The following is a 10,216-nucleotide window of genomic DNA, read 5'->3' as shown; positions in this document are numbered from 1 at the left end:
TGGAATTAATCATATCATCATGTGTTGACAAGTGGTAAAATGATAGTGGCGGAAACCAAAAAAATCATCTCAAAGGCCCTGATTAGTGTCTGAATAGAGTCCAAAGAATTAAGGCACACTGAAACTGGTAACCAGGTTTAGCTCACTCTGTGTACACCCTCATACATTTGAGATAGTGATTTCTGGTTTATGGTCTGTAATATTTTTGCACTAAAGTCTATATACCAGCATGAGAGTTAGATGTTAATTAGAACCTTTTGCCATGTGACAGATGGCCAGCCATGCTGAGGCATTAAAGGCGACATAGACCGGAAGCTCCAATTAACGCTGCGTTTGTGTGTGTATCTGCGTCATTACCTCGTTTATGAAACCCTAAAGTTTCAGAACAAACAGTTCAGCCACTGCTGAGAAAATAGTGTTGTATTGTTTTCCTGGGCTCTGCGAAGCGGATCGGCACTTCCTTAATTTGATGTCGTCATCAGAAATCCTCACCACTCCTCTCACCACCGTAGCGCCTCCTGGTGCGGGCACTAGTCCGGGCACATCCGGTTGCGTACATTCAACCGCAGAAGAAGAAGAACTACTCTCGTAGCTGCTGAGATGCAGAGCATCCACCGTGCCAGAGGGGGAGCTGTGTATCTGAGAGCTGGCCTATCTATTACGTCACTTCCAGGTACCTGGTCAGTCACAGGACAGTAGGAAAGCTCTCGTTGGCTGGCCAATCACAACACAGTCCACGTTCTGGGGGTGTGGTTTTGGTCTGAAACAGCGTGGCTGACGAGAGCGTCAGTGAGGAGATATTTTGATCGGCTCGTTTGCAGCGATTAGGAGGTTTTTAACCATGAAAACAAGTTAATATATGTAAGTAGACCTCCATAACTAACATATAAGTGTGATACAAGCATTCTATGTCGCCTTTAATCACTAAGGCAATAGAACAATGATCAATGCTGATAGGTGAGGTGACGCACATGCACACACACACTGTTCGAGAGTCAATTAAACTGAAAAGGTTTGAGAGTGTGAAACTTGCCACAGTGTGCGACAGCAGTACGTCATATTTCTGTTGGTCCCTCAGGAGGATGAAGCTGGCTCAGTTTGACTACGGGAAAAAGTGCTCTGAAATTGCGATGAGGACAGGTGGCATGTCGGGAAGAGAGATCTCCAAACTGGGCGTGGCCTGGCAGGTATGTTCCCTAAAGTTACCGCGGATCCATTTGCTGGTAATTTTCCAAGTTTACCACCATTCATTTTTTTGCGTCATGTTCTCGTAGGCTGCAGCGTACTCTTCCGAAGACGGCGTTCTGACGGAGGCTATGATCGATGCCCGGGTGGATGACGCTGTCAAGCAGCACCATCAGAAGATGGACTGGCTTCGTGCAGAGGTGGAGGCCAAGACCCTGACGCCTCCACCCGCAGAGTCGGCGGCCGCTGGAGGCAAAATGGGCTTCAATCTGCCCCTCAGCGAGGCACCGCAGGCTCAGCAGGTGATCGCGCCAGTCCTTGAGATGCATGCAGAGCAAGAAGCTGACATTATACCACCTCCGATATCAGATATCAACCAATCAGCAGAGGGCAAAAGTGACGTCCTAGCAGGACAGGAATGTGAAGACACTGTCAAAGCAGAATCTACTACAGCTGCAGAAAGTTTAGCCCAGTCTACTGCCGTCACTGACGGTGAAGACAAGACTGGATCTTCTCCTCCAAAGGATGGAACTCCAGTTTGATTTGTTTAATGGTGCTGCCTGGATTTAAAAAAAGAAAAGTGTCCTGTCCCTTCAATTAGTCTGTCGGTGTGTGTCCAAATGCCTGTTGGGACTGTCTTTTATGACAGAAGGTGAGTTCATAAGCAGTTAATTCACTTTTCAACTCACAAAAATATTAACGCCTGGGACTCTGTGATTCTAATAAATAAATCATGTATACATTGTAAAGGTGTACTTAACATAGAAGACTACAGTATATGAATGTTGTGCACAGTGAAGCATCTCTTGAAGTGATTAAATGGGTCTGTGTTTTTTCTATAATCGTACGTTGCAACGTTTCTTTTAAGTGGTTTGGGTTTAATGTGGAGGTCAAAAAGACAAAGGTGACATTTTCACATCAACAGTCAGTGACGTGTGTGTTGTCTGCTGCCGCTGAAATACTTTTTGGAGAATGCATGTGGAATAGACCTGCACTTAAAGCACACATGTTCAACTACTCGTTAATGCTAATGTGTGATCAGCCAATCGCAGAGCGGCAACTCGACACGTAGACATGGTGGAGGTGACCCCGCTGATGTTCAGATCAAGCATTAGAATGAGGAAGAAAGGTAATTTAAGTGACTGGTTGTTGGTGCCAGACTAACTATGAAACCAGAGAGAACTCCCGAGCAAAACATTTCCACACACACAAATGGAAAATGGTCGAAGAAAAGCTCACAACTCAGCGCACTTTGGAGCCTCACAGTGTCGTCATACTTTAACGTAGAGACGTGGTTGAAACTTTAAACGGGTCTCACGAGGCTTGAGACTTTTTCACCTAAATCAAAGTTTTGTTACCTATCATAGTTTTAAATAATAAGAATTTTATTTTTATACTTTGTTTTTGGATGGTTCAGATTTCATAATGAGTGTGTATTGCGCCGCTAGAGTGACACACTCAGCTGAGGTCTATGGAAATACTCACAAAAACTCTATTCCTGCCCACAATTTCCAACCTACACAGACAATGTTTACATAAAATGTTGCTATGGTTATTGTCTAACCCTGTGTGTTTTCATTTTCATATAACTTGTGTTTTTTTTCTTAAAATCACCTAAAAGCGCAGAGAGTTCTGGTCAGACCAAAACCACACCCGCAGAACACGGACTGTCTTGTGATTGGCCAGTTACCTGGAAGTGACGTAATCCGCACGTCAGCTCCGCAGCTCCCCCTCCCCTCTGGAAAGGCAGATCCGCCGCTAGCAATTATCCAAACATTGAGTAATGCCGTAATCCCTTACGCATTTGACCCGGAGTCTGACCCAGAGACAGAAGACACCGTGACAAGTGAAAGACTGCTGCAGGACACCTGTAGCTTCGATAACGTTGTGGTTACCGAGATGATAAACGCACATGCAAATGAAACACGAGCGTAGCGCGTAGCTTAGCGTGTAGCCGGCTATCGCTAATGCTAAACGACAAAACAAGCACACAAAGACAGTTATATACGTGTTGTTGGCACTGCTCCTTCCTTTAGGTGAAGTTTGGTGCTTTGTATTGCTACTATCAACCGTAGAAGAAAAATAACTACTCTCGTTGTAGCTGCTGAGCTTATCGGTTGAGTAGTTCTTCTTCTACGGTTGAAAGTACGTCACCGGATGTGCCCGGACTAGGAGGCGCTGTTGTTTAGAGGAGTGGTAAAATTCTCTAGTGACGTAATTCCGCTTCGTAGAGCTCAGGAAAACAATCAAACCTGCACTCTCAGCAGTGGCTGAACTGATTGTTATGGACTTGTAGGGCTTCATAAACGAGGTAATGACGCAGATACACACAAAAATGCAGCGTTAATTGCCACTTCCGGGCTATGGGATCTTTAAAACACTATTTTCTCTGTTTTTCACCATTTTGGACAATGAGAAACAGGTGTTTGGAAGGGGCTACTCAGGGAGGGGGAGGGGCTTGTACAGCCAGTTGCAAGAGTCAGCCTCACTAAATTATAAAGGTCACCTTTCGCTCTGCACCACTGTTGCTTTTCCATTATACTTTTCTAGCATGACTGGGCTCAGCTCTTCTCTGATGCAAATGAACAAATGAATATTCCATTTGTCGCCGCAAAATGTTTCTACTTTGCTACAGGAAGATAGATATTGGATTTAAGGATGCATTAACTTGTGCATCACCCAGGGAAGCTTTATTTTACATACTGTGCCTTTAAGCACATTACTGTCCAAGCACAGCAAACATATATATCTATGTTCCTCCGTCATTTGTAAAAATATGCATACGTTTGTTCACAAAGAGCTCAGGAACAAACTTAATAAATCAAAGTGAGGAGCATAACAGGCCATAGTATACCCACAGTCCAGAATAAACCCAGGATTAAAGCAGCCTATGCTAGACTATACCCTGGGTTGGGTATATTATGGTCTAGGCCCACTTTAACCCCTCTAGGCCAGAATATACCCCTCTTGTGTAAAGAGGTTTTAATTGTATTTACACAAGAATGACTTCATTGTTCAACATTACATTGGGGTTTCAGCTGTGTCATGTAAGTTAAGTGAGGAAGCTAACTGTCAAATGTGTGACTTGTTTTGATTAAATGTAAAGTAGTCGATGACTTCTATATCCTACATTTTGTTTTGGTTGCTATTGAAAAAAGGCTAATTTCAAGAACACTTTCAAGAAGATTATTCCAGGCTAAATACCTGTTCCTGTTTATAAATATACTGTATAAATACAATCAAAAGGGACAGTGTATTTCCTGGGTATACGCTGGCCTGGCCCAAACTATACCTGGCTTTATTCTGGGGTTAATTTGCCTGTTACACCTGGTTCAAGACCTAGTCATAATAAGGGCCTCTCTGTATGGAGTTGCATGTTCTCCCCGTGTGTGTGGGTTTTCTCCAGTTTATTCTCACAGTCCAAAAACATGCAATATGGGGATTAGGTAAATTGGACACTCTAAATTGACTGTAAGTGTGAGTGGATGGTTGTTTGTGTGGCCCTCATGTGGAGGATAAAGAGGTAGAAAATGGATGGATGGAGGAGCATCATCTGGACAAGTCAAGGTGTTCACACAAAGCAAACAAAGAGTCAGGAAACACTTCTTTAGAGATGTTTTCACTTTATATATACACATACCGAAAAGTTAGGCACTCTGAGCTGAGCTTGCAGGTCATTACAATGCTTCAATTAAATCAACATTATTTATTTACTTTTTTTTTTAAAAAGGAAAAGAAACTATACCCTGAAAGATAACACATATCCAACTTTAAATATGAGTCAACACATAAGATTGGAAACACATTGTGGAGAAAATTCCTCACATTTGGTTATTCTGTCATCGCTCGGCCACTTTTAACTTAATTTTCAACTAAACTACGGCACATGGTCGCAAATGAAACACGCATTCAATTCAACTCAGTTTCAATAAACTCTCCACGTCTGACCAAGAGACATTTACACATGTACCGGGTCAGAAAAAAAAAAAAGTCAGACACTTAATTACAATTATATCATATATAACGAGGAAAAAACAAAATACCAGCATCTATTTGCTGTACTGAGTGAAAAAGAAATAAAATAATCAGAGGGACTTTAAAGCAGTTGCTTGACCGGGTGGGGGTGTGGGTGGGGGGGAGGGGGGTTATGGCTCTGCCTGAGGAGACATGGTTGAGTGATTTCACTGGACCGAGATCGAGGCGGGACCTTGGCCTGACCTTGATCTGGAGGAATAAAGGCAGAGCTACAGCAGCAGGTCCATACTCTGCATTAAGGAAAAAAGCCATCATCATGTCCACCAGCAGCCATTTGTGTAAGGTCCTGACCCAACACTGTGTGTGTGTGTGTGTGTGAGGCTGTAGGCACACAATAAGCATGTGTTACAGATGACTGAGGAGCAGGAACTCTGTGTCGATTTTGCTCTTGTTTGATTGCTTATGATGTGGGTCTTTTTTTTGTTTATTGCAAACTTCTTTTGTGTGTCAGTAGAAGCAGACGGTGTGAAGGAAAGGCCGGTTACTCTTGTCCTCAAACTCCTGCACGAGCTCGTCGATGTCGTTCTCCATGTCCTCGGTGTGCTGGATCTGCAGAGAGCAACAGAGCACGTCATCAAACGCGACCTCAATCAATCTCTACAAACCGGTGATTATTCTACGGCACACTTTTGTAATAATGACGACAGACTAGAGACACTCACACATTGACACAGCTCGCAGATTAAAAAGGCGCCCAGCGTTGCTTCCTCGTGGTTGTCCTGAATGTCTACGTTGATCACATGCACAGGCTGGAAAGTCACCTGCTCTCTCGAGGTGAGATCTGTGGAGCAACATTAGAAACATACCAGCATTAAAAGAAAAGACTAAAGCCATGACATTCATGTGTGGAAACCCGTGAAAAAACATCCTTCTCACCCTCCAGCACTTGGTCGTACACTCTCTCTTCACAGGTGATGACCAGGTCAAACTTGTCCTTGCAGTTTTGGAAGCGCTCCGGCTTGGACTTGATGCGCTTGTTGCGGTCCAGCATGTGCAGGATGCCGTTCTGTGTGTATCTGAAGAGCGAGGTCGGTCAAGGAACACAGCAGGAGTGGTGGAGACACTTCAAGGTCATACAACACAGTCATCAGAAACTGGATCTCAAACACCTCACTAAGACTGTGAAAAGGTAGACTCTGTATTTTACTTGCACTTGGTGAGCGTGTATAGGTGTCAACAGAAGGTACACACACACAGCTTCCATAGTGTCTATATTAGTGACACAACAGCACCCCCTAGTGGGGTAAGAACAAAAATACTACTTGTTAGTGGCTGGCAGAAAAAAAAAAAAGGGGAAGGAGGCGGACTGGCACGTCATAGAATCCAAGTATCACGTGAGAAGTGCACAGACTACGATTAAGCCATTCAATGACATTTCAGTATTTAATGTGAAGGACAAAACCATTGATACTAGCAAGACTGTTACTAAACGGTGAGAGGACAAAAACAAAACAACTACAGTGGTCGTCTAGGATGGGATATATTTGCCCAAACTACAAGAATACACAATGTTTACATAAATAAACAAAACAGGTATGAAAAGGCCAACCTTCTAGTCACAAGCCTTTATAATTTATGTCACAAAGAGGTCCCGTTGATATGCACGTATACAGACCTGGCCCCTCAAACAACACAACACTATTATTATTATTATTATTATTATTATTATTGTTGTTATTGTTATCAACATCAGCAGCACAACAGCAAAGTAATTTGGTGAAGTATTTTTGAGTTTGGATTTTAAATAAATAACTGAATCAAGGGTTAACTATAAAGACAAAGGGGGCAGGTGTAACTCGACACACCATTTTAACAAAGTCAGTTGCCGGCTGGTGCGATAACAACGTTTTGGTGACATCTGCTGCACTCATCTGAACACGTCACCAGGCTCAAAACAGGCATTTTCCAACAGTATAAACAGTTTTAATAGTAATACTACTTTTAAATACTAACTTACCTTAGGAACAATAATTAATATAACACTGAACAGTGTTAACACTTAACTCTCCCCCCTTAGTTGTAACTTTTAGAGTTCAATGATTAAACATAATGAGGATTCAGTTCAAACAAGACTCACTTCTGAAAGTACAATATATAACATAAGCATTAGCCAAGAACGCTGGTTTCAAGGCCTTTGCAAAGAAAAGCAAAACTTTTATGATCTTCACCAAATTATACTTACTGCTGCACAGCTGCATGGTGCTGCTCCTGAAATCTGTGTTTCACATGTTTCACAACAAACTATATTTTTACATATAAATTACATATAAAAAAACCTCTGTGTTGAGATTTTACCCAGCACTCTGTGGTGATCTGCGGGAACGTTTCCAACGCCATCACGTCTGCAAGGACCCTGACAAAGATTATTACCCAAGACCCCCAGCGTCTTGGGTAATAATCTTTGGTTTCCTGGTTTTACGTAACACTAAGTGTTAGTGTGTCTGTGAGTGTGTGGAAGGAAAAAAAAAGGTGGGTGAGTGAGACGGGGGATACAGTTCCTTGTCCTTGCGGACCAAGTCGTTGTACATCTGTTCATATGTCGTTTTGAAGTCGTACACATTTGGCTTATCTGGTGCAGGACCGGGTAGCTTCACATGAGACCCTGTCCCAAATGAACGCACATCGAATCCACGTTTACTGTGAAGTGAAAAAAAAAGAAAGACAAGAGAGTGACATTAGACACAAATATAACACTAAATCTACATCTTTCCACGTGTGAGGTGTATATTCTATAGAATCAGCCGGGTTTTTCGGTCATCTTCTGAGGCGCAAGACCACAATTAGGACAATAGTGGGACCATAGTGGTCCTAGTTAAATGTGTGGGACCATGTCCAACATCTGTTGTAAGATATAAGAACAATGTAAGTCACTGTCACAAGAGTGACGAGAGCAAATAAATGTGACTATTTATCTTTATTAAATTGTGCTATTGCCAATTAGAAATACATTATTTGATGCGTCTCTTGTAGTAAGTGATGCCGCTTAATTGTTAAATCTACAACACAGTGAATACTGAACCCAAAAATATTCAGTAGAAAATTATTTCACAACATCAGAAAATTTGCAATTGTTGTTTTCTTTCTTTTCCTTCAAGTCTTTCTTCAGCCCTAATGTGGCTTTTTTCCTATTTTTCTTTTCTTACAGTGCTGTTGTCCAGAGGTGAGCTGCTGTGTGGACATGAGAGAAATACGTGACTGAACTCAGACCCATTAACTAAATAAATAAATAAATAATAAAAGTCTAGAAATGAGATCCCCCAGTGGTGTGAATGAAGATTGTTATAAAGCACAGCTGCAGTTCCCCGCTCTGTTACTACCTTACAGAGGGGCGCTCTTGTCAACATGTGGAAAGAAAACAAAATATCTTCAACTCGGAACAATCTTTTTCTCTTTTCCTTTTTTCTTTTAAAAAAACAAACAAACCCAAACTAAATAATTCTTTGTTCCTTTCATTTGGGCAACAGTAGCCTGTGCGGCGACCTGAACGCTATCAAAGCCGACGCTAAGTGTTCATGCGGCCCCTGCGTGTCTGTCAGTGGAACTGAGTCCATTGTTAAACTGCGTTGAGGCCCGGCGGACTCTCCCGTCTCCGTGTCCGCCACAGCGTCAATAAAAGCGGCTCAAACTAACAAAAACAACTCGACACTGCGCCGTTTTCCTTGGGTTCGTCGTTGCTTTTGTCCGTGCGCTTCGTCCCGGCGGCTCATCTTTACCTGAGGATATTGTGCGCTTCCATACTGCGGTTCTGGTTGCTCGAGCACACAACCGCTACACGCAGCGGGTGGCTCGGCATTGCGACTCTCCGGCTGAAAACTACCAGGAACGAACGAGTTAAAGGTTTTTAAGTTTTCAAAAAAACCTGTGGGAGCAAATAAGTGTTAGCGACGCGGACGCGGACCCCGCCTTAAACCTTAACAATCAATCTGTTCTAGTTCACAATCCTACAGTGATCCTGTCTACATCTACGGAGGAGAGCAAAATGGCGGCGCTGCGACTGTTCCGCAGGCTTTATGACATGACGTAATGTCGGGGAGGAGTCTGAGCCACAACACAGCAAACATGTAAGAAAGACAGACAGACAGAAAGAAAGAAAGCAAGACGTTTATGGAGGCTGTTTTCAAAGGATTTTCAAAAGTCTAACACAAAATACAGAGTAAAACTATTCAACCAAGGGAGAGATGCCATTAAAAGTCCATCAAAGATAAATGAAAGTGTTGAACTTTAGGGAGTTGTTCATGACTGAGCACAGCACAGCACGCACTGTCCAAATGATGTTTGTCAGTCAGTCTGTGTAGAAACCAAATTATACTCTTGAGTCGAGCAGATGAAATACAAGTAAAGACCCTGACACCATCCTCCGAACCCTGACCTCTGACCTTGTTTTTCCCCTGCTAACCCAGATAGCTAGTTTAGCTGTTCCTGATATGGAGTTGACCAATGTGTATATCCGCGTTTTATGAGCAGAATAGTGTGGTTCATGGATAAAAAGAGAGAGGGGAAAACTTTTCTCCCAGGCCCTGAAAGAAAGAAAGAAAGAAAGAAAAAGAAAGAAAGGAAAAAAGAAAGTAGTGCTAGCATATAGATGTGCAGGGATTTGGTTGTCAGTTTATCTGTAGTTGACCAACATAACATTACATTTTATTTCATATATATTATAACATCGTACTGCTCTAAAGTTAAAGTAAAAAGGTAAATTGTTTAAAAGTTACTTAGTTATGTTTTTAACAAGGTTGGGCTTCTTCCTTGTGTTGTGCAAAAAGGACAAGGTGACACAAATCTCACGTGAATTGTTTTTTTAAAGGCAAACCTTTACAAATTAAAGTGCTGACAAAATAAAACATGTAAGCACATCCGTATTCGTCAAAGTGGGTCAAAGGTCATAGATGCTTCAACTTTCTCACTTAATTTTTAACTTAAATGTTTTTAAATTCAGGCCAGCATTTTTTTTATTGATTTAAAATGTAGCAAAGTACAGTACCTCCAAAAAAACATACTT

At 42.2% G+C, this 10,216-nt stretch overlaps 2 protein-coding genes and 1 long non-coding RNA gene across 3 annotated transcripts in view; 2 read left to right on the top strand and 1 right to left on the bottom strand.

Moving 5' to 3' along the window:
* Positions 1 to 2,027, top strand: part of atad3 (ATPase family AAA domain containing 3) — a 6,775-nt gene extending 4,748 nt beyond the window's left edge. The window contains exons 15-16 of the mRNA XM_044022877.1: positions 1,079 to 1,187; positions 1,275 to 2,027. Coding sequence (XP_043878812.1) covers positions 1,079 to 1,187; positions 1,275 to 1,727 — 562 coding nt within the window. The 3' untranslated portion in view covers positions 1,728 to 2,027. The remainder of the gene's footprint in view (positions 1 to 1,078; positions 1,188 to 1,274) is intronic.
* Positions 2,028 to 4,791: 2,764 nt separating this feature from the next.
* On the bottom strand, positions 4,792 to 9,214 carry ssu72 (SSU72 homolog, RNA polymerase II CTD phosphatase). The gene is made up of 5 exons (XM_044024438.1): positions 8,934 to 9,214; positions 7,714 to 7,857; positions 6,097 to 6,236; positions 5,883 to 6,001; positions 4,792 to 5,769 (listed from the first exon to the last, which is right to left on the bottom strand). The coding sequence occupies exons 1-5, from the start codon at positions 9,011 to 9,013 to the stop codon at positions 5,668 to 5,670; spliced, it is 585 nt and encodes a 194-aa protein (XP_043880373.1). The 5' UTR covers positions 9,014 to 9,214; the 3' UTR covers positions 4,792 to 5,667.
* On the top strand, positions 5,928 to 6,768 carry LOC122768429. Its single transcript, XR_006360303.1, has 2 exons — positions 5,928 to 5,994; positions 6,132 to 6,768. It is a non-coding gene; the product is annotated as an uncharacterized LOC122768429 (long non-coding RNA).
* Positions 9,215 to 10,216: the final 1,002 nt, after the last annotated feature.

Source organism: Solea senegalensis, linkage group LG4, assembly GCF_019176455.1.
Source record: "Solea senegalensis isolate Sse05_10M linkage group LG4, IFAPA_SoseM_1, whole genome shotgun sequence".
Classification (NCBI taxonomy): Eukaryota; Metazoa; Chordata; class Actinopteri; order Pleuronectiformes; family Soleidae; genus Solea; species Solea senegalensis.
The sequence above is the reverse complement of the archived record's forward strand: the minus strand, read 5'-3'. Positions and strand labels throughout refer to the sequence as shown.

Bases quoted from the DNA above. Each gene is read 5' to 3' on its own strand.
- ssu72 (XM_044024438.1), bottom strand. From the start codon at position 9,013: ATGCCGAGCCACCCGCTGCGTGTAGCGGTTGTGTGCTCGAGCAACCAG. The intron at 7,858-8,933 runs GTAAAGATGAGC...TTCACTTCACAG, and splicing joins GAAGCGCACAATATCCTCAG to TAAACGTGGATTCGATGTGC. The intron at 6,002-6,096 runs GTGAGAAGGATG...GTTGCTCCACAG, and splicing joins GTACGACCAAGTGCTGGAGG to ATCTCACCTCGAGAGAGCAG.